Source organism: Mauremys reevesii, linkage group 4 (genome assembly GCF_016161935.1).
Source record: "Mauremys reevesii isolate NIE-2019 linkage group 4, ASM1616193v1, whole genome shotgun sequence".
NCBI lineage: Eukaryota > Metazoa > Chordata > Testudines > Geoemydidae > Mauremys > Mauremys reevesii.
This window is the reverse complement of record NC_052626.1, coordinates 124,119,886-124,145,956: the sequence shown is the minus strand read 5'-3', so window position 1 is coordinate 124,145,956 and position 26,071 is coordinate 124,119,886. Positions and strand designations below refer to the sequence as shown.

At 53.7% G+C, this 26,071-nt stretch overlaps 1 protein-coding gene across 1 annotated transcript in view; it reads left to right on the top strand.

Annotated features, from left to right (window-relative positions):
* PPFIA4 (PTPRF interacting protein alpha 4) overlaps positions 1–26,071 on the top strand; it is a 190,259-nt gene that overhangs the window by 119,074 nt on the left and 45,114 nt on the right. Inside the window, exons 6-14 of the mRNA XM_039537315.1 lie at positions 2,888–2,989; positions 3,637–3,858; positions 4,440–4,586; positions 6,005–6,139; positions 7,631–7,714; positions 12,108–12,239; positions 13,143–13,205; positions 14,832–14,923; positions 25,527–25,668. Coding sequence (XP_039393249.1) covers positions 2,888–2,989; positions 3,637–3,858; positions 4,440–4,586; positions 6,005–6,139; positions 7,631–7,714; positions 12,108–12,239; positions 13,143–13,205; positions 14,832–14,923; positions 25,527–25,668 — 1,119 coding nt within the window. The remainder of the gene's footprint in view (positions 1–2,887; positions 2,990–3,636; positions 3,859–4,439; positions 4,587–6,004; positions 6,140–7,630; positions 7,715–12,107; positions 12,240–13,142; positions 13,206–14,831; positions 14,924–25,526; positions 25,669–26,071) is intronic.

Below are 26,071 nucleotides of genomic sequence, written 5' to 3'. Positions count from 1 at the left end.
GTAGTAAATCCGGCGGCCCAGATAATCTTCATCCTAGAATATTAAAGGAATTGGCAAGTGAAATTGCAAGCCTGTTAGCGATAATTTTTAACGAATCTCTAAACTCGGGGGTTGTACCGTTTGACTGGAGATGAGCTAATATAGTTCCTATTTTCAAGAAGGGGAAAAAAAGTGACCCGGGTAACTACAGGCCTGTTAGTTTAACATCTGTATTATGTAAAGTCATGGAAAAAATATTAAAGGAGAGAGTAGTTACGGACCTTGAGGTCAATGGCAATTGGGACAAATTACAACATGGTTTTACGAAAGGTAGATCGTGCCAAACCAACCTGATCTCCTTCTTTGAGAAAGTAACAGATTTTTTAGACAAGGGAAATGCGGTGGATCTAATATATCTTGATTTCAGTAAGGCATTTGATACGGTACCGCATGAAGAATTACTGGTTAAATTGGAAAAGATGGGGATAGAAATGAAAATCCAGAGGTGGATAAGGAACTGGTTAAAGGGGAGACTGCAGCAGGTCGTATTGAAAGGTGATCTGTCAGGTTGGAGGGAGGTTACCAGTGGAGTTCCTCAAGGTTCGGTTTTGGGTCCGATCTTATTTAATCTATTTATCACTGACCTTGGAACCAAAAGTAGGAGTGGGCTGATAAAGTTTGCGGATGACACGAAGTTGGGAGGTGTTGCCAATTCGGAGAAGGATCGGGATATCCTCCAGGGAGATTTGGATGACCTTGTAAACTGGAGTATTAGTAATAGGATGAAATTCAATAGTGAGAAGTGTAAGGTTATGCATTTAGGGATGACTAACAGGAATTTTAGTTATACGCTGGGGACGCACCAGTTGGAAGTAACGGAAGAGGAGAAGGACCTCGGAGTCCTGGTTGATCGCAGGATGACTATGAGTCGGCAATGTGATGTGGCCGTTAAAAAAGCTAATGCGGTCTTGGGATGCATTAGGCGAGGTATTTCTAGTAGAGATAAGGAGGTGCTAGTCCCGTTATACAAGGCGTTGGTGAGACCTCATTTGGAGTAGTGTGTGCAGTTTTGGTCTCCCATGTTCAAGAAGGATGAATTCAAACTGGAACGGGTACAAAGAAGGGCCACTAGAATGATCCGAGGAATGGAAAGCCTGTCATATGAAAGGAGACTTGAGGAGCTCGGTTTGTTTTCCTTAACCAAAAGAAGGTTGAGAGGAGATATGATTGCTCTCTTTAAATATATCAGAGGGATAAATACCAGGGAGGGAGAGGAATTATTTCAGCTCAGTACTAATGTGGACACGAGAACAAATGGATATAAATTGGCAGTCGGGAAGTTTAGGCTTGAAATTAGACGAAGGTTCCTAGCCATCAGGGGAGTGAAATTCTGGAACAGCCTACCGAGGGAAACAGTGGGGGCGAAGGACCTCTCTGGCTTTAAGATTAAGCTTGATAAGTTTATGGAGGGAATGGTTTGATAGGATAACGTGATTTAGTCAATAGGTCAATAACGTGCGGCCACTGGTAATTAGTACCGAGGGTCAGTGTTGGGATATTGAAAGTCTTTTTCCTGAGTGTCTGGCTGGAGAGTCTTGCCCGCATGCTCGGGGTTCAGCTGATCGCCATATTTGAGGTCGGGAAGGAATTTTCCTCCAGGGTAGATTGGCAGTGGCCCTGGAGGTTTTTCGCCTTCCTCCGCAGCATGGGGCAGGGGTCGCTTGCTGGAGGATTATCTGCTACTTGAAGTCTTTAAATCAGGATTTGGGGACTTCAACATCTGAGTCAAGGGAGAGAATTATTTCAGGAGTGGGTGGGTCAGCTTTTGTGGCCTGCATCTTGCGGGAGGTCAGACTAGATGATCATAATGGTCCCTTCTGATCTTAAGTTCTATGATTCTATGAAAATCGGAGTGTGTCGGGGGTGCTGCTAAAGGTGGTGTCCAGGGGGTGCAACCGGGACGTGGGTGATCATTCCCAGTGGTCAGAGCCGGAGCAGTTGAGGGTCAGAACCGGGTTACTGGAGGGAGGCAAGGCAGGGCCAAGGCAGGAGCAGGAGCTGTCGTAGCCAGGGGCAAATGTTGTGAGCAACTGCTGGGCTGAGCAGCTGGGCTGCTGGCTGTTCCCACTCATCGGGCAGCCTTCTACAGGCCACCTGCCCTCATTAGGTTGCCTGGAGCCTGGCTCCGCTGCAGGCCCTGCTTGCTGACAGGTGGAATGTGGGCAGGTGGGGGAGAGCAGAAGGTTGGGTGGGTCGATTATGATCTTCCTCTCTCTGCCTTTCACCCCAGTGCCCTCCCTCCCTTCAGAAATGAACCAGCCCAGCCCCACGAATGCACCGCCCTGGCACTGCCAGGGGGGTACGGTGGGGGCCCCATGCCAAGGCAGGGCACAGATGGGGTTGCAGAAGCTGGGCAGAGAGCGGGGGCCATGGCGGATCTCGTTCTTCAGGAGTTTTCTTCCTCTTCAGCCTGATTTTCCTGTCTCGGTTCTATCTCGGTTCTCCGAGCCATGCCCCCGTGTGCCAGCCCGATTCCTCCCACTGGGGGTCTGCACGTTAAAGCCTTCGTAGTGGGAATCAAGGGGCAGATCCTCAGCTGGCGCAAAGTATTATCACTCCATTGCTGTCATGAGACCCATAGCTCGACGGGGCAAGGACAGCTTACACTAACTCAGGATCTACCTCTTGAAGTGATGGGCTGGATGCAGAAGTCTCTGGGAAGGTTCTCTGGCCTGTGCTGTGCAGGTCAGGCTAGATTATCACAATGGTTCCTTTAAATCTATGACTCTGTGAACAACGATCTTAGTTCTTGCAGCGCAGGGGCTCGCAGCCCTGGCAGGGAGTGAAGGGCACCGAGCACTAAAAATAGGGCTGGGAGCTTATGCATAAACATGGTTGCATTTTGCAGGTAACTGTTCTGCAGCAGGGCCCCGCGCAGAGGGAAGCCCCAGTCGGAGAAGATGAGAAAAGGGTGGAGGGCAAGGAACCAGGGCAGAAGAGTCTATGGAAGGTGAGAACCCCTTCCGAGGAGCAGAGCTGGACTGCGCTATTCCATGCCTGCCTTCTGAATGGCGGCTGTGCGTAGCTCCAGGTGATCTCGGGACTATCCGGGGTGGCTTTCTTGTCCTCTTTCCCTGAGTGCCGGAGCACAGAGCTGGTTACCTGACATTTCATGATCCTTTTCCTTGCCTGGTGATCTTGGGACGTGCCAAGCAAATTGGTTTCCCCCCTTCTGGGAGAGGGAAGCGGTGTGAGGCTGTGGTGAGAGCAGAGGACTGGGCCCTGAGGTTCCCCCCCCGCCGAATGCTGGAGGTCGTTGTGGGCCGTGCTTTCCAAGCAAGGCACCTGTGGTGCACTTCTAACCAGGGCATCGAGCACCTTGCTGGGCTCATAATTAAACAGGGAGCAGACAAAATGATCCCAAATCCTCCGGATTAAGTGGAGACCATGTGCTTCAAACAGTCCACACCAAAGAGTCCTCATCCCTCCTCGCTGCACCCTCCGTCAGCTCTCCACTAGCCAGCTTGGCCGGCTGCCATGCAGGCAATTCTCTGGGCCCTCTGTAAGATGCCAGCCAGTAGGTCTGGGACAGCTACCAAGCTCGAGGAGCTGCTGCTCCACCTCAGTGCTAAAACTTTCTTTCCTGTGGTTTTGCAGAGACTCCCTAACGGTTCCATCCACCCCAATGACGAGGCGAGTCGGGTGGTGGAGCTTCAGGAGCTCCTGGAGAAGCAGAACTTTGAGCTCGCGCAGGCTAAAGAGCGGCTGGTGGGGCTGGTGGCCAGCGTTGCCGAGCTGGAAGAGGATCTAGGCACCGCCAGGAAGGATCTTATCAAATCAGAAGAGATAAGCAGCAAGTACCAAAGGGATCTGCGAGAGGTCAGATGCTTGTGCTCCAGCCGTGCTATCAATCCCTGTGCTCTTAACAGCACAGGGCAGCTTCAAACAGCCGGGCAGATATTGACCAGTTCAGCTTCCAGGCGCTTTGCTGCAGGCGGGATCTTTGCCGCATAGGCGGCGGGTATAATAGGCCAGGGGTGCCCTGCCTGCACTCCACCTCTTCCCCTCCCTGCTCCGCCCCTTCCTCCGCAAGGTCCCCGCCACTGGCCACATCCCCCCTCTTCTCCACCCCTTCCCCCACCGCTCGCTGCATCCCTGTGAGCAGTGGGCCCTCGAGTGGGGAAGGGGAGTGTGGAGGAGAGGAGGGACACGGGGAGCGATGGGCTGGTTCCTCCCCAGGGCTTTACACTTGGATAGGGGTTTTCCGGTTACTCTGCACAGGAGAGTCTGTTGGCATGACCATGACCCCTAATTGCTGTCAAGCCCTGTCCTAGTAGCTCCTACTGCTCTAAGCCCCTCTCTGGCACGTGCCAGGGCTCCCCCTTACGTGCTCAGGCTTAGGTGTAGTGGCCCGTGGGCTTGTGGATTGCTGTGACTCTGCTGATGCCCCGTCCCTGCAGGCTCTGGCTCAGAAGGACGACATGGAGGAGAGGATCACCACACTGGAGAAGCGCTACCTGGCTGCCCAGAGAGAAGCCACCTCCATCCACGATCTCAATGACAAGCTAGAGAATGAGCTGGCCAACAAGGAGTCTCTGCATCGCCAGGTACTGGGCCCTCCCTGGTGTTTCAGGAGCAGCGTATGCACGGGAAGCAGCTTGGGAGGTTGCAGACTCGGTAGCTGCCTGGAGGCCCCCGTCCTTCCCCTCAGCCGAGCATCCTGTCTGGAGATGCCTGCCTGCCCTGTCGGGAATCAACCCACACCTGCCAATCAGCAGTGGGTCTTCCCTGGAAGCCCTTTGTTATGGCTCGAGCTAGCTGTGACCCCACAGTTCTCCCACTCGCCGACCAGGTCCCTGTTCCATAGCACTTTGGGTACTTGTCAGAGTTTCTCAGCTCGGCTGAGGCAGGGGCTCACTTGTCCCAGACACCCCAGCCTCTGGGGACTGGAGTTCAGCCTGCCCTCCAGCAATCTTTGCCTCATTCTCTGCCCAGTCCTTCATGGACTTTCCTTGTATCCCTCAAAGTTCTTTGCTCCAATTTTTCCTGCCTAGATCCTGTGGTTACCAGCTGGACTGTTGAACTCCCATGGTCAGACTTAAAACTTCAAAAGCAAATTACGCCTGTGTTATCTTTTTAAGTACTGGTAAATCGGGCTGTCTGAAGCGATTGTCCTCTTTCTTGCAAGTAACCCCTGCTTGAATTAACCGCTTGTAACCAGATTGCAAACAACACCATCCAAACAGATAGCATATATAATGTTCATAAAATATTACAGGTATTGCCATGTCCTTCACATCCTCCCTCTGCAGGTTCAGGTGCCATGCTGAGCTCAGCCCGCTCCAGTTAATTAGACGCAGCCGTTGCCACTGCTGAGAAAGAGACTGAAGTCGGGGAAATCTCAGCAGGGGTGTCACTGCAGAGGTTGGGCAGTTTAGACTCAACTGCCAGCCCAGCTGATACCTAGAGCTAGCCAAAATGTATTGTGAGGGGGTAGCTTTTCCATCCTGCATAATTATCCTGTGGAACTCACCACCCCATGAGATCATTGAGATCAAGAACTCAGCAGGACTCAGGATGGAGTTATTCCTTTCTATGGATAGTGAAAACATCCACAGCTATGTTAAGGAAGGTAAAAAAAGTATTAAGTAATCAAAACCCTTCTGCTTCAGGGCATGAGCCAATCACAACTATCAGAGGTCAGGAAGAAACTTCCCACATGGGCAGGTAATTCCACAGTTGCCCACTAGGGGGGATCCTTGCACTTTCTTCTGCAGCTGGTATGTTGGAGCCAGGAGACTGGTTGATTGGTCTGACCCAGGCTGGCAATATCTGTCAGGGGGAAACTAGCCAAGTTTGGTGCTTTCCATGAACCCCCAATCTCCAGGAGGGGCCCTGAAATTCACCCAGCTAAGGAGGGCAGGTTTCCCAGGTCCTTTCTGTCTGCTTGTCTGTGTGTCAGCTGGGACAATACGGGGTATAGAAGGCTCCATGTTAAGTGCGTCTCCTCTGTGTTGTCCTGCAGTGTGAGGAGAAGGCTCGGCACCTCCAGGAGCTGCTGGAGCTGGCCGAGCAGAAACTGCAGCAAACGATGAGGAAGGCAGAGACGCTGCCGGAGGTGGAAGCAGAGCTTGCCCAGAGGATAGCAGCCCTTACCAAGGTAAGTGGGCAGCTGGAGTAGGGGGCTAGGACCTTGCCAGGCCCTGCTGGGGCCCTCCCCAGGGAACACCCCCCGCTCCCCATTATTCCTAGATTCTTGGGTCAGAAGGACCTGTTAATCCCCTAGTCTGACCGCCTGTCTAACACAGGCCAATCAGCCCTAGCACGGAGCTGAGAGAATCCACTGCCCATTCAGAGGTCGTCTGGATAGTGCATGACTCTCGCTGAGGCAGAACACCAACGCCTTTGAAAGCATTAAGTGAAGGGGCATTATGGATGTGTGTGCCAGAGCGGGGGTGGCTGTGTTACTCTGTGTTAGAGAGAGGAGCAGAGAGGCCCCGCCTGGGTCCGTGCCTTCAGAAGTTGCTGGAGGGTGGGCTCCATTGAGAGGCTCTGCGAAGAGTGGGGCCAAATAACCCCACGGTGGTGGTGGGGAGCTGGGTGTTGCTAGTGGGGCTGTGGCCTGCACTAATGTGGGTGGTGGTGGGGCTGAGGTGTGGGGGAGTGCAGGCAGAGAGGAGGCGTGGCTTAGGCAGCCAGGGCCACCCCACCCTTCCTGCTGCCTGAGCTCCTGCAGCTCTGGGATGTGTAGGTGTCCGGGTCCCTCAACCCGGTGCCTCCGGTGCATCTGCCACACCCCAGTTTAGTTCTGGCATCTGGTGCCTGCCAGGGTGTGCACCAGCCCAGACACCCAGCAGGCATCGCTGGGGCATTCGGCCTCTAGGACCCCTTAACAGGGCAGAATTGTGTCTAAGACGCCCACGATAGGCAGAGCTGGGACTGCCCCAGGGATGGGTGGGGTGCAGCAGCCACTGTGGCCTTTGTCTTTACAAACTCCTTTGTGTGTCATCATCAGCCTCCTCTGAGTCCCTGCTCCTGCCTGGCTGCCTGACCCTCACCAGCTCACGCTGCCAGACTCTGCTGGCCTTTGTTGAGCGTGCTCAGCAGGCTGTGCCCAGCCATGGCTGCCCCGGGCTCCGCCAGCTTCCATGGGGCAGCCACAGCTGGATGCCTGCAGGCTCATGCTGAAGGGATCAACCCCACCCCGGAGCTGGGGAGAGAGAGAGCCCACGCCAAGCGGGGAGAAGGGTTCCCCTGTTGCAGAGCAGTTTCCTGGAAAGGTGCGGGACAGGGCCTGGTGCGGGGGTAGGGAGAACACCAAGCCCCAGATAAGCAGGAGTTAGCTGCCTGCTCTCATCATTGCTTGGTGCAGAGCAGTTTGAACCAGGGTTACTTTAGCACTCTAATGCCAGGCCCGAGAGCCAGTGTGCAAGGCCCAGCTGAGCCCCCTGTAAGGGCCGCCCAGCCCCCAAACTCCTCATGGAGCGCTGTCACTGCCTGCTCAGTGAGCGAGTCCCGTCGGTCCCAGTGCCGGGGTGCACTGAAATCCCATTGCCGTCTCTGGTGGGTCAGTGCGGTTCCTAAGTAGGATGACAGCTCTCTGGAGCCTTACGTGCTGGCTTCTCCTAGAAGCTTCCTTGGATTTTCCTAGGCAGAGGAGAGGCACGGGAGTATCGAGGAGCATCTGCGGCAGCTGGAGAGTCAGCTGGAGGAGAAGAACCAGGAGCTGGCGAGGGTAAGCTCCACCGATACAGGAGTCACCCGCCTGCTGTGGACATTGGCTGGGCTGCTGCTCCTCCGCTCCCGTTTGTGTCATCTCCTCCTGGGAATGCGAAGCAGCAGAAGACGCAGGTGGCTCTGTGTGGGGCTGGGGAAGGAGGTGCTTGTGGGGTGTTCTGGGAGGAGCTCTGGGTGAGGGATGGGGAAACTCTCATGCCATATTTGCTTTATCTCTGTGGCTTTATCTAGGCTACCCGTTAGGGTTACTCAGATGCCCGGGTGTTAAACTGCACCTACCCCTGGTGCTCAGAAGGATGTCAAAGGCGCTGAGCTCCCTTCATTTATAACCCCTCTCCCACCACACACACACCTTTTTCCTTAGTCTAAACAGGGCTGGTCTGTGGGAGGACTGAATTCTTCTTAGTGTATGCACAACATGTCTCAGGCGCCAGGTGACCAGTGTTCATCACTGAATTTGGTCCGCTGGTGGGATCATTAGTGACACTGACTGGGAGCATGACATGAACGCTGATCCATGCCCCCAGGGGACTGAAAGATGGTGGGTGTTGCCATATTCTCCACGTCCTTTGCACAACTCTAGCTAGCACCTTCCATCTGAGGTTCTCAAAGTCCTTCCCATGTGGACACGTCATCCCCACCGCAGCCCTGTGAGGTTGGAAGGAATTATCATCTCCGGTTTACAGATGAGAAGACCGAAGCCCAGCAAGAGGAAATGGCTTTCCTGAGGCCCAGCACTGAGCCACTAGCACAGCTGGGAATATAACCCAGATCTCCTGACTCCCAGTCCTATGCTTGGACACCAAGAGAATGTTGCCTCCCATACCGAGGGGAAAGCCCTGATAATCTCTGTGTCTGAAGCCATGCAGAGTAAACAGAGGCCTGCTCTCCTGCTCCTGGGTTGCTCAACACCTAGTCTTCAGGGCTTTGCCCCATCATGCTAGTTGCATGGTAATCTTGCTCCATCTGTTTGATCTATCTGTGTACTGCCTTCGAATCCTGGGCCTGCTTCCTAGAATCATAGAATATCAGGGTTGAAAGGGACCTCAGGAGGTCATCTAGTCCCACCCCCTGCTCAAAGCAGGATCAATCCCCAACTAAATCATCCCAGCCAGGGCTTTGTCAAGCCTGACCTTAAAAACCTCCAAGGAAGGAGATTCCACCACCTCCATAGATAACCCATTCCAGTGCTTCACCACCCTCTAGTGAAAAAGTTTTAACGTAAACCTCCGCCACTGCAACTTGAGACCATTACTCCTTGTTCTATCATATGCTACCACTGAGAACAATCTAGATCCATCCTCTTTGGAACCTCCTTTCAGGTACACCTCTACCCCGATATAACATGATCCGATATAACATGAATTCGGATATAACACGGTAAAGCAGTGCTCCAGGGGGGCAGGGCTGTGCGCTCCGGCAGATCAAAGCAAGTTCGATATAACGCGGTTTCACCTATAACGCAGTAAGATGTTTTGGCTCCCGAGGACAGCGTTATATCGGAGTAGAGGTGTAGTTGAAAGCAGCTATCAAATCCGCCCCCTCATTCTTCTCTTCTGCAGACTAAACAATCCAAGTTTCCTCAGCCTCTCCTCATAAGTCATGTGCTCCAGCCCCCTAATCATTTTTGTTGCCCTCCGCTGGACTCTTTCCAATTTTTTCACATCCTTCTAGTAGTGTGGGGCCCAAAACTGGACACAGTACTCCAGATGAGGCCTCACCAATGTCGAATAGAGGGGAATGATCACGTCCCTCGATCTGCTGGCAATGTCCCTATTTATACAGCCCAAAATGCCGTTAGCCTTCTTGGCAACAAGGGCACACTGCTGACTCATCTCCAGCTTCTCGTCCACCGTAACCCCTAGGTCCTTTTCTGCAGAACTGCTGCCTAGCCGTTCGGTCCCTAGTCTGTAGCAGTGCATGGGATTCTTCTCTGCTCTCACAGGTGTAACGCTCTTGGAGTCAGGGCATCCACACTGGTGCAGAACAGGGCAGGTGAGAGGAGAACGGGCCTATAGCCTGTGGCATGGGGAGACTATTTGCATGCAGGAAGCACTGTTTAAATTGCTGAGCATCTTCTCTGCATCGGAAGAGCCTAATTCACCTACCCCCTCACTTGCCGGCTTAATCCCTGCAGGGAGCTTGAGTTGACTGTAAAGGGTCAGGCCCTAAACTAGGATCATGTACTCAGCTTACTGGGGTCCAGCCCCAGAAGTAAACTTGTGCTGTGCACACAACGATCTCAGGCTGGCTGGTGGGGTCGCCCCAGACCGTGTTAACCCAGCACAGGGGGGCGTGGCTAGTCTAAGCGGAGGGGCTCCCTCACCTGGCAGAAGCAATGAGTGTAGTGAAGAAATGGGGACTGGATGTGGCTGCTTTTCCCCACCCCTGACTGGCTCTGGGTCATGGGCAAACCTAGAACAAGAAGCGTTGGGAAACCGTGTTCTAGATTTCCTGCCAAGTGTGTGTTACGTGGTTAGAACCTCCAGCTGCTGTCAAACCAGCCAGCCAAGCGCATGGCCCAACGACAGCAGCAGGCTGGGTGAACTGTATGGAGAGACAGGGAGGGACTGGGGTCATGGGAAAGCTCCGCAGGCTCACAGGCATGGGGGGAGCTGCAGGACGATAGGGTAGCCATGTGGAGAAGCCCCAAGGATGGCAGGGAGAGCTCTCAGATGGGAGCTCACCAGCTCCATCTGCCCCTGGCCGGGTGCCCCTGTGATTCCGACACCGACTTACAAAGAGTCCGCTTCTCCGGGAATGACCAGCCTGAGACACCTGTTTATGGCCTGAGACCCAATGAGCCTCTAGGCCCCAGGTGGGGATCAGGATCCCGGCCCACCTTTCTAAAGCATGTGGAGTGGTGAGCTGCTCTCCTCAGGTTGTCCTTCTAATCCTCTGATGTTAGTGATAATCTCCCTGTGCGCCTCGGCTCTGCCCCTCGTTATTTTCAAAGAGCCCAGTCAGCTCTCGGAAGTCTGAAGCCTGGAAACGCAGGCGCTTCTGCGCGCCCCAAGAGCAAGAGCTAAAGCATACAAATAAATAAATAAAATCTCTGCTCCGGTAACTCAAAACTCAGCAGAGTCCTGTGTGAATCCTGCTCTTGGGCCTGGAAGGATTTCGACCTAAATCTTTGCTTATTTCTGACGGTTAGTGAGAGTCTGAAAACAGGGGCTTAGAATGACCATGTGAACGTGCCCCCCCAGCTGAGCCACACCTCTTGCTCTGTAATCCAGCCTGCCCACAGCACTGTCCAGGAGGGTCACTGACACCCAGGCAGGTTTCCTTACTTGAGTGGCAGCAGGGAAGTGTTTGGCTGGGAGCTTGGAGCTACAGGCACCTGCTGCTGTGTTCTGAACTGGAGCAGGCTGGATGGCCCCTGCCTGTCCTTCCTGCCTAGTGCCCGGCCATGGCACTGTGAGCATCTCACCTGGTTCAGGTTGTATTTTATGTTCCTCGCACATGTCTGTGTGCTTTGTGCTGATAACGTGCATCACAGGAATGGCAGGGGGCAGGGTTTATAGTAAGGGAGAGCAAACAGCAGAGAGAGAGGTTACCCTCCAAGCCACAGCATGGGAGAGCAGCGACCCCTGTGGTAACAGCTCCCCCCACGTTGGCTGGGGGGCTGAGGACTCTCCTTTTGTTTCGGCCTGGCCTCACTGCTGCTCAGGGGAGGCTGGCAGTTTGGGGAGAAGGCAGCAGGGGCATTTCGACAGCCAGGAGCTGAGAGGCTTTGGACCAGGTGTGCATGGGGTGCATCTCCTCTTTCATTCCCCGTGGTGGATAAGGCTGGAAGTCATTAGAAATTTTGGTGGTGTCGTGAACTCCTAGTTCCCCACCCGTGCACCTCTTGACAGCAACCAGCTGCCCCAGTATCCACCACTGCATCCAGCACCAGCGAGGAAGCTGTGCGCTTGTGCTAAAGCCACCAGCAGCAAAATAGCTAATGGTGTCACACAACATGTCATCATTAGGGTTCAGAGTCAGCCCCCATTGGCATCATTGGGACACGTAACACCTGGTCAGGTTGTCTGCAGGCTCAGGAAGACCACGCGGTAGCAGTTTCGGCCAGGTTCACATTCAGTAGGTTCTTTTCGCTAATGATGGCCTAGAAGCGGTCCCAGTGCTGGGTAGGGGCCTGTGTTGGCCAGGAGATTCATAGATTCATAGATTCTAGGGCTGGAAGGGACCTCGAGAGGTCATCGAGTCCAGTCCCCTGCCCTCATGGCAGGACCAAATACTGCCTAGATCATCCCGGATAGACATTTATCTAACCTAACTAAAGATGGGCTGGGCCTTTCCCGACTCCGATAAAGAACCATTTGAAAAGCATCCCCCCAGCGCGCCCAGCTCCAGGGGCTCGGGCGGCTGATTGCCGTTTGCCGTTGCAGGCCCGGCAGCGAGAGAAGATGAACGAGGAGCATAACAAGCGGCTGTCTGACACGGTGGATCGGCTGCTGAGCGAGTCCAATGAGCGGCTGCAGCTTCACTTGAAGGAGCGGATGGCAGCCTTGGAGGAAAAGGTACCAACTGCAGCATGAGGGGCAAAGGGAGACTATAACGGTTCTGTGGAGAGTACAGCTTTGCAGCCTCTGCACAGGGGAGAGATGGGCAGAAGGGCTGGAAAAACCAGGCCTGGGATTTCCAACCCCCCTGTGGGATTGGTCATCCCTTTCTACCGGGCATTGGGCAGCTCTGCAGATCTACCTGCCGCCTCCCAGGCCAGTTGCTAGCAGTCCCGATTCAGTGTTACTCGCTATTATCCGTATTGTGGTAGCACCTACCGGCCACTGTGCTGGACACTGCCAGGGAGCAGAAGGTCCCTGCCCCGAAGAGCGTACAGGCTAGCTAGGCAAGACTCCCACAGCGTGAGGAGCAGGGATGAGGCACATGCTCGTCCTTCGTTTCAGGACTGGGGGATATTTCTCCTTTAGGAGCAGTGGGGAAGGAACCTCATTGGTGTGAAGATGGAGCTTGGTAGGTTTATGAAGGGGATGATATGACAGGGCTGCCTGTGATAGCGGGGACTGGACTCGATGGCCTCAGAGGTCCCTTCCCATCATATGTAATTCTCATGGCCTGGGGCAGCCCAGTGCAGGCCTGGGGCAAGGGTGCGCAGTTTTCAGATATTGTTTATTCACACTCCAGTTTGCCGTAGCCGCGAGTACCCGAGGAAGAGATTTTAAAGCAGATGGTTGGTGCCGCAGCTAGTTATTGCCAAGGTGGATCTGTCAGTGCAATCGCTCCCACTGCCAATCACTGCCAGCTGAGAGTCTGGAAAACGTCACCTTCTGTTCTGATGTGTGTCCATCAGCCCGGCCCCCTCTGAGGCTCAACATCGACCGCATGGGCACGTGTCCACTGATTGAGCTAAACGGACTCTCTCTCTCTCTCTCTCTCTCTCTCTCTCTCTCTTTATGTTTAAGAATACGTTGTTGCAAGAGCTGGAAAGCACCCAAAAGCAGATCGAGGTGCAGCAGCATGACAAGGTATGTGCCGCTCCGGGGGGCTGCCTCAGGGATCGTGCTGCCTCATTCCCAGTCCCGTGCCTGTGGCAGCCCCACCTATTGGAAACACCCTGGTTACGGGTGCAAGGGCCAGGATCCAAAAACGCCCAGCAGCACGAGTCCCATAAATAAAGCCATGCCGTGGCGTGGGTGAAAGCTGCGAGTCCCATCAGCCCCTGGTTTTATTTAACAGGCACATGCTGTCCAGTCTAAGCTGTCTAAAGATTTATGTTGCGCTCGTTCCTGGCGTAACCATGCCCCTTCCAAAGGGAGTGAAAAGTTGGCCAGCTGATTCTTGCTCCCTGCCCCTTCCTCCTAGTTTATATGAGGGGGATTTACAGAATAACTCGTGGGCTCTGGGCAAAGCCCTGCTAAGCAGGTGAAGTTTTCATAGGGTGAGTCTCCTGGACTATCTTGGGGCTTGCTGAAAGGGGTTCCACAGCCCAGGGCTACCTGCCAAGGAAGCTGCATCCCCTGTTCCCAGGCGACTTGCCTGGTCCCTAGGAGCTCGCTCCATCTCAGCGTGAGAATTGATCTCAGCCCAGCCTGCAGAAGGCCTTGAAGATCAGGAGCAGGACTTTGCCTCTCCCTTGTTCCTTGATGAGAAGCCAGTGTAGGGTCTAAGCAGCCCTGCTTTCATCCCCAGGCTTCACTCATAACTATCCTTGGACTGCTCTCACCTAGCCCTTCCTCTTCTATGCTGCCTGCTGCGCCCTGACCCCTCGGGATGTATGACCATGGCCTTAGCTGTTGTAGTCTCGAAGCTGATTCACCCTTGAAGGGCTATCACTGCTCAGGGCAGTGCGGGGAACCGGATGTTTGGGAGCTGACATGGTGCTCCATGCTGGGCGGAAGGAGCATTCAGAGAAACCCAAGTTTTGATCCATTTGCACACAGGACTGGAGCCTGGTGCGATGGTGTCACTTGGTCCTCCTCCGTTTACACTAACATCCTGTCTAGTCATTGCTGATGCATCTGGCCTCATTAGCAGTGACTTGATGGGACGTGGCTGCAACCTTCTGGGAAGGCAGGAGTTTGCCATGCAGCGATAATGGTTTCCTGGCTCTGCTCCAATCTGTGTTGCCCCCTTGCCGAGCTGTGGCCTCTCCATTGGCAGCTATTAAATTATAACGGGGCCACTTAGTGCAGATGCAAGTTTCTGATTAGGAAAGAGCTGCTGGCTGGCTGGCAGTGGGATTCCCTGCCAGTGCGGATTCCTTGCTGTCAGGCCTTTTGCTGGGATAAGTGCAAAGCTTCACACGGCAAGGCATGGGGCGAAAGCTGGAGATCCAAGTGGGGTCAGTTCTCCTTCATGTAACAAACTAACAACAGATTCCCATTGTTTTCCTGCGTATGCATCTGTCTGTTCCCACTATAACACACCCAGCTGTCCCTGCAAAGGCCCTAGTGTTATCATTTACCCTTGCCTGCATTCCCCGTGGCTTTACAGACACGTTGAAGACACCCAGAGCCTGGGACCAGTGTTTGGTTTTTTTGTTTTGTTTTTTTTGTAAATAGGTTTAACTGAAGAGAAACTAGATTCCCCAAAAGCTTAGCTGCTCAGTACAGACTAACCTCCCCTCCTCTCTCTTGTTTCATTCTGAACAGAGAAGGTTGTCAGATGAAATTGACAAACTGAGGTTGGAGGTTGACCAGCTAAAGACCAGAAGTGGGACATTTGCGGACAGTGTACATACGAGGTAAGGACTTCAGGCTTGATGCCCTGTGATGCACTGCATGCCGGCTTCCTAGGTGTGACGGGATCGATCAGGCCTTCTCTGCCCCCTGCAGAAGGCATCGGTTCCCTCCCTTGCTCCGGGAAAATCCACTCAGACCAGGCTACCAGCGAGACAGCCAGCAGACCGGCCAGCGAGGCTGGCCTGCTTCTTCTCAGGGGCAGAGCTGGGGGAACTGGGAAGAGGAGGAGCTCCTCAGTGCTAGCCCAGAACCTCAGGGCCAGGTCAGGCCTTGCCCTCAAGTGCTACAATTAAGTGCTTGCATTTGAGGGTTTTTTTTACCCCTGTACTTAAAAATGCAGACAGCCAAATCCTGAGTTCATGCTGTTGTTTAACTGTTGAGAGAGACATGCAGCGCTTAGGTCACGGGTCACCCTGCTCCAAGCAGGTGGCCACAACTTACTGACTAAGGCAGGGAACACCTGCAATCCCGCACATGGTTCCTTAGGGGCACTGCAGAGCAGCCCCACCTGCCACATTGGGCCATAGAAATGAACTGTGGGCTTGCTGAGTTTCCTGCTCTCTTGGATTTTCTCCCTGCACCATGAGTGGTGGCCTAGGAGCAGTGCTGTTGTCTTTGGGGATGGCAGGATCGAGCTGCAGATTGAGCTTACACTAGCGCTGGGCTGGGGGAGCGGGGAAGCCCTGAAGTTTGCTGCATCAGACCCGATGGCATTTGGATTCCCTCTCCGTGGCAGTAGCTTCAATGGGGTGTCAGGCATTTCCAAAATGAAAAGTACCCCTGTTTAGGGCTGGGGTCCCACTGGGGATGAGCTTTTATATGACCTGTCCCCTTTATAGCTTTCCAGGAGCCAGGCTGAGGTGCTGTCTGTGCCTGAGCAGTGTTCCTTTCTCACCACACTCTGCATGCTGGGCAGTCAGAAAGCACCTCTCCGTTCGGGAAAGGAATGGTAGGGGGTGGAATGGACGTGTAGAAGGAGGAACTGATGAGGTCTCAATGGGCCAGGGATCATAGAATCATAGAATATCAGGGTTGGAAGGGACCTCAGGAGGTCATCTAGTCCAATCCCCTGCTCAAAGCAGGACTAATCCCCAACTAAATCATCCCAGCCAGGGCTTTGTCAAGCCTGACCTTAAAAACCTCTAAGGAGATTCCACCACCTCCCTAGGTAACCCATTCCAGTGCTTCACCACCCTCCTTGTGAAAAAGTTTTTCCTAATATCCAATCTAGACCTCCCCCACTGCAATTTGAGACCATTACTCCTTGTTCTGTCATCTGCTACCACTGAGAACAGTCTAGATCCATCCTCTTTGGACCCCCTTTCAGGTAGTTGAAAGCAGCTATCAAATCCCCCCTCATTCTTCTCTTCTGCAGACTAAACAATCCCAATTCCCTCAGCCTCTCCTCATAAATCGTGTGCTCCAGCCCCCTAATAATTTTTGTTGCCTTCCGCTGGACCCTTTCCAATTTTTCCACATCCTTCTTGTAGTGTGGGGCCCAAAACTGGACACCATACTCCAGATGTGGCCTCACCAATGTCGAATAGAGGGGAATGATCATGTCCCTCGATCTGCTGGCAATTCCCCTACTCATACAGCCCAAAATGCTGTTAGCCTTCGTGGCAACAAGGGCACACTGCTGACTCATCTCCAGCTTCTCGTCCACTGTAACCCCTAGGTCCTTTTCTGCAGAACTGCTGCCTAGCCGCTCGGTCCCTAGTGTGTAGCAGTACAGACTGAGCCCATCGAATGGTGCCCGTTTCTGCTTCCACACATGGAGTCCTGCTGGGAGCCGGACTTGCTATGACCCAACCACATGCAATATCATGCAAGATCTTGGCTCCACTGACTCAAGTAGGCTGATGGCACAGGGAGAGGAGAATGAAATCTCCACCTCCTTTTCTCTCCCCTTCCAAGACTGGAGTGCCCCGTCCCTTTCATCTTCAGGCTGGGCTGGAGAACTTGTGAATTGTGTAGCCAGAAAATGGAGGTGGAAGGAGGGGCAGGGGTGCCTGGGGATAGGCAGGGGGAGGGACAGATTGTGCCTGGGGGCAGGATAGGGGACTGTGGGTGTGTGTGTCTGCACACCATCCAGAGGTTGTGGGGTTCCGACTGACACTTGAAGTGTATTCATCTTCTGCCATTCAGGGGTTGATAGAAAAGATGGTGTCACTCAGCAGGGTCCAGCTGGGGCATTGTGGTTGGAATCCTGATCTCCCTCCACTGGGGGTGGCAGGACAGGCCTCTCGCCAGGGTGCTGCCCCCACCCTCTCTTCCGTCCTTTCGCAGCAGGCCCTGGCTAGCAGGCATCAAACAGGGAGGTGAAGGAGGGGCTGGGGCTGCGCTGTCAGGGACACAGTCCTGTTTCTCAAACCCACTGTGCTTTCTCGCCCCCTGCGCCTGAGCAGGATGGGCCAGTTAGCAAGGAGCTAATGGGGAAGAGGTCCCCGAGTGTTCCTGTGCCCCTCCCACCTGGGTCTTCGATCACATCACCCCAGCAGGCCGGAGCATCAGACAAGATGCACAGAATAGGCCAGCAAGCGGTGGAAGGGTAGAAGGAATGCTTGGGGGGCAGCGGGACAGGGGGCTTGTTATTTGCGCTAATAATGGGAGGGGGCTTATTACTCCCAGTTCCCCCCCGCCCCCCGACTCCCAGCACATCATGAGCCCACAACCAGATCAGCTTCCCATCCACAGACAGGCTGGAAATCCCGCCATGTCCCAGTGGCCTGGGTTTAATCCCATGCTCCCTTGCTCTGCTCCCATGAGCCCTCCCAGCAGGAGCTCCTACTGGCCTGGAGCTCAGCTGCGGTGCCATCTTTTGTAAGAGTGCAGCAATGCAGCCCTTCGCACAGGACCCATGTGACGGCCATAGCCCTGCCCTCACTCTTCCTCACCCACGGAGCCAAGACTGGGGAACCTGGCAGCATCAGCCTCTTGTAGGCCTGGCGCTTGGGCCAAACCCAGGCGGGCAAGCTCCCTTGTGCGCTCACTCCCTCTTTGCCATGCTGGGGTATGTCGTCTCCTTTCCCTCTCCCATTGGAGCATGGCGGGACCATGCCCCAGTCCACTGCTCTGGTCAGTGTGGGTCCTGGGCTATTCAGTGAATTATCTAATGAATTCACCACCCCGGCAAGTCTGAGCTGCTCGCACCAGTGCCCTGCCTTTCTTTTGGCCATGCCGGCAGACTGAGTGTCTGAAAAGGAGGCAAACGCCCAGTGCTGCTTTTGTGCCATTTAGCGTTCCCATGTTACGTGGCATCCAGCGCCTGAGGGCTATGTATCCATTGCTCCTGCCCCCAGCACACAACTGGAGAGTGGAGCACTGGAGGAGATGGCAGAGGCTGCCAGACCGTCAGTTCTGAGCATGCTGGTGCTCACGCTTCCTCCTGTTCTCCAAGGCCTTCACGGAGGGCAGCTCACTTGGGTCCACTCAGCCAGCGTGTAATGTATACCCCCTACAAAGGGAAGCTCATTGCCAGTGGGTGAAGGGTACTTGTGTCCCCTCAATGGCACGTCACCCCAAACCCTGCATCTTCCTCAAAGCAGTCTGGGGACATCCCTGGGGTCTTGGAGAACTTCTCTGTCCTCTCCAGGCCACCTAGACCCTAGAATCCACTGCAGGGGATCGACTTCCGCAGACGGTGTTTCTCATGACAAACGTAGTGCTAGACCCCATCACCGCTCCCTCTGCACTCTTTATCCACCCCCTGCCCGTAGGTTAACGTCAGGGGTTAGACCCAGGGGTCTATGTGCAGTGTTGGCTGCTGGAGCCAGTATTGCATTTGTTGCTATGCAAATTGTATTCCACCATTAGGCAAATATGGATTGCACTTTTGTTGCCAACAAAGGGCTGCAGAGTCAGCAGATAGAGACCGGGCAGAGCCAGCTCCTATCTCCACTGGTGCAGGAAGGTGCTGTAATATTTGTTGCACGCTTGGCTGTGAAGATTAAGAATCAAAAAACAATATATAGATTGCTCCAGCCTCTTCTCTGATTTGCTGGGTGCTTTTCAATGGTGGGGGGTTCTTTGCTGCCTTTGGAATGGCAGAATCCCTGATTGGGTTTCTCCATGGTGACTTCCCGCCCCGCCCCCCCCCGCCGCCCGTTTCACTGAATCTACTGGACTTTTCTGGCCACGCTGATTTTTGTACAAATGTAACCATCACAGCAAATACCAGGAAAACAATTTTTTTAAAGCCTATCATGCAGTTTCCCATCTGTAGGGAGGAGGCAAATCCAGGTCACGGCCAAGCCACTCTGCACACTTGGTTGCATTGGCTAAAGTCCTCAATGAGATTACAGCAGCTTTATAATCCAGTGAAGCAACTGTGCAGCAGAGGGCAGTATCTTGCCACAGGATCCCCTAGGAAAAAGAGCATGGGACATCTTAGCAACAATGGCTGCCCAGGTCTCCATTTCAGTAGTGGCTTCATGCTCTGCTTGGACCCTTACTGATGGGACGGGGAAGCTTCTGCAGCTACTATCACAAGGTCTTCCAAAACATCCAGGTAGCCCTCTGCCTTTACTCAGCACTGTCACTATTGGGTTTTTTTCTTCTTAATCTTCACAGCCAAGTGTGCAGCAAATACAGCACCTTCCTGCACCAGTGGAGCACAACGCTCCCACCAGCCCTCTGCTGGCAACATGTCTGGGAGATAATCCTCACCATCCCCCCCCCCCCCCACGCGCGGTCCATTAACCTCTCCTGGCATGGACATGCCCATGGGTTAGCCCCCTGCTGCTTCCCTGCCTTCAGCCCCGTCTGGCCCTCGGCTTCCGCTTTCTAGCTTAGACATCAGCAGGCAGCTCCCTCTGCTGCTCTTCTGCCTTCAATCCTCTCCATTCCTCTAGCCCTGGCTCAGGGACGCCAGCCAGCCAACTTCTCTTGCTGCTCTCCTGTCTTCAGCCTTCCCCCAACACCCTCTTACAGCTTCCTTCAGGGACTTTCTCCGGGTCTCTGCAGCTCTCACCCACCCTCTTCCTGACTGACCCGCTCTCTGCCCCATTGATATGGCCCAGGTGCCTTCCTTTAAAGCCCAGTTAGGTAGCTGCCGAGTCACAGCGCCAGTGCCACACCGTGACACAGCTCATGGCTTTCCCAAGGAGGCAGCTAGTCATTGCTCTGCTGTACCTAGACAAGTGGCTCATCGGGGACCCTATGCCCCGTCACCATAAGTGTCTAGAACTGTTTGGAATCTCTGGCAAGGAAACCAAGCCCTGGCCTCAGCCTGCCCCTCATGTCCAGCACTGCCGTGGGAATGAGTATTTCCATGAGGTAGGACAGTGCAGAAAGCATCACCTCTTCCAGTCCCGACAGTTGCACTGCGGGGACCCCGGCTCCCTGCCCGCCCCAGCCCTGCCCTTTCCTTCAGAGACAGGCTCTGTCTCCCGGGCTGCCTGACTCGGGGTTGTCTCTGGGGATCTGTATTGCTGACACCTGCAGTTTCCTCTTCAGTCAGGGCCTCCTGTGCCAGGCTTGCTGAGATTCCTCCTTGTCCCCTCAGGAGATGGGAGAGCCCCGCTGGGGTGTTGTGACACACCCAGGCAGCTGAGGGAGTGAAGCTGCTCTGTGTACCCGCACTGTGAGCAGCGGGGATGCTGTGAGGTGTTTCTGGGGCAGGCAGCGCCAGTCACAACAGACGGTGACACAGTAGGGAAGGGGCAGACATGCTCTGCCTGGGGGGAATCCCTCCTCCTGCTAGCTTGGATGGAGAAAGGGCCAGTGGCTGAGGTTTCCAAAGCAGACTTGGCAATTTAGCTATGCAAACCCTGTTAATTTCAATGGGATTGTGTGTCTGAATGCCCAAGTCCGCTTTGAGCATCTCAACTTGTAGCCATGACGTCTCCCTACCTAGATAACCTCTCATGGCTGACTCAGAACTCATCTGTACCCAGGAGAGTCGCCTCTCCAGTCCCTGACCAGTCCAGCTCGCTGCATGGTGCCCCGCTTCCCCGGCTCTGTGCCGCATCACCTCCTTCTCACCAGACGTTCTGGATGTGCCCAGTCTCCCCTCATCCAAGAATGAGCAACCTGGGTTCCTTCCTGCTTCTCCATAACAGGAGGGTGTCAGCAAAGGCCCAAGCCCAAGATGGTCACACTGTGCCCATGGTTGGTCAGCCTCCTCCAGATGTCAGCGGATTCTGCCTCTGCAGCCAGAGCTGTCAACCCTGTGGGAAATCAAGCGCACCTGCCTTCTCAGTCCTGCCCTGACGGAGAGGCTGTGTCAGGGTTCCCTCCCCACTCTGAACTCTGGGGTACAGATGTGGGGGCCTGCATGAAAGACCCCCTAAGCTTATATTTCACCAGCTTAGGTTAAAAACTTCCCCAAGGCACAAGTTCCTTTCCTTATCCTTGGATGGTATTGCTGCCACCACCAAGTGATTTAAACAAACATTCAGGGAGGGACCCTTGGAGCCCTATCCCCCCCCCATATCCCCCCAAGCTCCTTCACACCCTTTTCTGGGGGGGCTTGAGAATAATATACCAACCAATAGGTTAACAAAGTGAGCACAGACCAAATCCCTGTTTTTTAGGACACTGAAAATCAATCAGGTTCTTAAAAGAAGAATTTTATTTAAAAAAAAAAAGAAAAAGAATCACACCTGCAAAATCAGGATGGAAGATAACTTTACAGGGTAAATAAAAAGATTTAAAACAGAGAGGATTCCCCTCTGACTCTGCTTCCCAGTTACAAAACAGGAATAAAATTACCTCTTAGCATAGGGAAAATTCACAAGCTAAAACAAAAGATAATCTAACACATTTCCTTGCTATTACTTACAATTTCTGCAGTTTTAGATGTATTATTTCAGGATCTTGTTAGGAGCTGGTTTACCTGCTTGATCTTTCTCTTTGTCCCAAGAGGAACCAACAAAAAGGTAACTAACAAAAACTTTCCCCCACCACCACCCCCCAGATTTGAAAATATCTTCTTTCCCCATTGGTTCTTTTGGTCAGGCGCCAACTAGGTTAATTGAACTGAATAACCCCTTACAGGTAAGTGATTCTGTACCTCTGGCCAGGAGGGATTTTATGTTACTTCATACATAAAGGTGGTTACCCTTCTCTTCATATTTATGACAGGCTGGATCTGGCGGGAAAGGTGTCGAACACTCTCCTGCAGTCTGGGGTGGGGGGGATGCCATGTCAAGGCGTGGCTCCGGGGTTAGAGGTGACCAGGGATTGCCTGCACGTCTACAGCTTCCCCAAGGGAGGCTAGAAAGGGCCTTAAATGCCATTTTGTGCAAGGTAACAGGACGTGTATTTGGCTGCTGCCCACTTGGTTAGGGTATTTGGGCAGGTTGGTCCTCCTCGTTCATCCGCCTGCTGGGTCTGGACTCCGCACCTGGGGTGGAATCCTGAGCCCGACAAAGTCTTGAGAATGGTGAAATTCTCAAGAGCCAGGATTTTCCCCCCTGAGCTCCACTAGACACATTAGCTCAGTGGTTTGAGCATTGGCCCGCTAAACCCAGGGTTGTGAGTTCAATCCTTGAGGGGGCCATGTAGCGATCTGAGGCAAAAATCTGTCTAGGGATTGGTCCTGCCCTGAGCAGGGGGTTGGACTAGATGACCTTCTGAGGTCTCTTCCATCCCTGATATTCTATGATTAGCTGCCTGAGTTTGTGTCCACGAGGGTCTTTCTCCTCATCAGTGTCGGTTCTCAACATCAATGAGCTGCCTGCTCTGTCCTGCAAACTCCCCCTTCCCCCATTGGCCATGAAGGAAGAGTTTCAGAACTATTCCTGACTTCCTTGCTGCTGCTGCCATTGGGGCAAGGAAACCACCACACGCACCCCTCCCCCCGTTCCCACATCTTCTCTCTGGCCCGTCCCCCAAGGAGGAGAAGCTGTGGTGTTCCATAGGGGTCTGACAGGCTCCTGGGTCACATCCAGAGAAGAATTCAGTTCAGGTCTTCCAACCCTCTTGTGTTTGCTAGTCTGGGACCTGAGAGGGGTCCAGTCCTCTGCAGCAGCTGGACCAAACCCTGTACTGGTGGGAGATATCTGGCAGGATCGGGGGGGGGGAATTATTTCCACAAGGGCAATAGCCTCTTCTTAAGCCTCTAGAGAGAGAAGAGGTCTCAGCAGAGGACGGCCACTGTGCAGTCAGTCTGATTATAGAAGGGACCATTCTGATAGTCTGACCTCCTGCATCACACAGGCCAGAGAACCTCACTCAGCAATTCCTTCATCCAGCCCAAAGCTTCCGGCTGAGCTAGCAGGGAACTTTTAGAGACACCCCTCTTGTCTGAAAGACTCCAAGTGCCCTTGGCAATCTGTCCCAATAGTTAAGTGTCCCTTGTTGTCTCTTCATCTATTCACCACCAGCTGTGAACTAAGGCACGCTGGGGCCTTTGGCCTGGAAATGCCATTTGAAGCCATCCCTTTCCACTCGGTTCATAGGAATTGCCAGACCAGACCAGGGGTCCATCTAGTCCAGGATTCTGTCTCCCAACAGTGGCCAGCGCCAGCTGCTTCAGAGGAAGGTGGCCAAACCCCCTAGGAATACCCTGCCCAAGAGGGAAGTTTGTCCCTAACCCCATCAGTTAAAGGTTGGCTTAGTCTTATACCAACCTAGAGCACAAAGGTTACGTTCCCTAGAAAAAGGAGACGAGGATCTATCTAATCTGCTCCATCAGTCCAGGCTGGTCAAGCAGGCAGTGCATTGTACTCCTATGAAGCTTCTTTCAGCATCTGCCATGTACCTGTCTGGAATGCCTTTCCTGTACAGAGATGGGCCTGAGCTGCAAAACTCAGCTGAGGCTCCTCGACCTGGCTCTGGATGGCAGCTGTGTAAATTGTGCAGCTGATTGGGTGAGCACCAAAGCAGCATGTCACCTCCCTGGCAATGAACTACATTGCAAAAAAGGCACCGGAGGCGGTACAGAGGTAGTTGGTGACCCAGCGCTCAGCATGGAGAGCGGTAGCATTTGCTGAGGACAGCAGAACTGGCAATCTCATTCGTAACCGGGAGTGTCCTACATCCCCCTTTGCAAAGATTCACACCTGAGGGGGATGGCTCAGGGAATTGCTGAGGGCATCTGAAGCGAGCCTGTGTAGGGTGCTGTATCTGAAAAGCACAAGGTGACGCGTGACATGGAGTGGTGGGTAAAGATCTGGAAAGCGCTGGCCGTGAAAGAGATCAGGGCCAGATTACAAAGGTATTTAGGGATCTAACGATGCAGAAAGGTGCCTAATGAGAGTGACAAAAGCTCCGAAACAGACTAGTCACCTGACCCTCACTGGGATTGAGGAACCTAACACATTTTGTCTCCTAGTGGGATTTTCAAAAGTGCCTGATTGAGTTAGGTGCCGAAATACCAGTGACTTGCAATGCGAGTCAGGCTCCTGACCTAGTTAGGTGCATTTGTCCATCCCACTAGGCACCTGTCTGCCCCTTTTGGTGTCTAAATACCTTTGTTGATCTGGCCCTAAGAGACTCAGGCTAGGAGCAAAGTGAAGTGGGGAAGGCCTTGCCCACCTGCGGCACAGAAGGCCAACATGATTCCAGGCTGCATGATAAGCGCTGTCATAATGAAGACAGGTAAACGATTCTGTCACTGGACAAAGGCAGGGTGAGGCCACATCTGAAACTTGCCGGGATACGCGGGTCTGAGCTCCTGCACTGCACAGAAGCGTGGCAGGGAGAGTGGCTCAAACATTTGCCAGCCAAAAGGGTTTTTCAAATGAAATGAATAAAACCTGTCCATTTGTGGGAACCCCCTGCCTTGAATGCTTGGCTTTAAACTGGAATTTTTCAGCTTTTCGATGAACCCCCAAGAAACGTTGAAGAAAAAAATGTGCCAAAAAGGAAACAGTTTGGGTTTTGTTGAAATTTTTGGTGGTGGTGCTGGGGGTGGGAAGTGGATCACTTCCTGGCCAGCTCTAGTGGCAGATCTTCACCACGGGGAGAGGCTGAAATGAACTATGGAGAAGAGAAGGCTGCAGGGGGACCTTACGGGGCTTGAGTCCTGTCGGGAGGATCACAAGAGTTTGGCTGAGAACTGTATGAACTCAGGGACCGGTGATCACAGGGAAATGAGTAAATACACCGCAGGGCTTTTTCTTAGTGGCTCGGTTCTCTTAGCCAGGTGATCGGTACCTGTGCTGCCAAGCACACGGAGGCGCAAGAAAACATGGTCTGTTATCTGGGCCCAGATCCTGAGCTGACTGGGAGTTAGATGCCTAATCTCTTTGAGGAGCGGGGCCTTGGGCGCCAGTTGCATCACGGGTTCGGCTGGTTACCTGGACTAGTTCTTGCTCACACCCACCAGGGGGAACTGCTTCTTCAGAGTCAGGGGTGGGGAGAAATTTCCCTGGGATCTAGAGACAGCGAGGTAGGGGCTTCACTTTCCTCCAGAGCCCTGAGCAGGCACTGTCAGTTCAGATCAGGTGGTCACTGCCCTGGGAGCTCAGACTTCCCCATCTCCATCTCTCTTTTCCTTCAGTGCAAGCCCAGGCTGGACACGGAGCGCACCGGCTCAGCCAGTGGGACAAGAGACGGGTTTAGCAGCCTGCCACATGAGCCAGCTCGCCCCAGGCAAGCCTGTGCTGTCATAACCGCAGCATTTCACACTGTGGCTCTTCTCCCTCATTCTCGTAGGTCCCATATGGGTAGTGCCACGGACCTCAGGTACCCCCTGAGCACGGTGGTTCACGCCCCCGCTGAGACCTTCGGGACGCCTCCTGGACTGCACCGGCCACAGAAGGGTCGGTTTGCAGCTCTGCGGGAAGAACCCCCCAAGGTAAAATCCCCGTGTCGGCCTTGCTCCAAATGCGGCTCGTGGCTGATCTCCCGCCAGCAGCTCCGAGAGCAGCGGCCAGCCTGCATGCAGGCTCCGGTTACGCCTGCAGCTTGGAGTGTGTTACGGATCTTTTGCAACTCAAACAGCTGTGGCAGCTGCCTGTGTCCTTTTGAATGAGGGGGGCCTTTGCTGGGGTCGTTAGGCAGGGACAGCTGCAAGGCTACTGCCCTAAACCCCTTCTTATCAAGAGGTTCCTTATTGTGTGGGGGAGTGACTGGACTGTGACCAGGTCAGCACTTACTCCCTGATTTAAAGCACAGGGTGAAATGGGTTCATGGTGCAGTTACACCGCACCGGATGCACATGGCACGGGACGGGCATGGAGGTTGAGGGACAGCGGAGC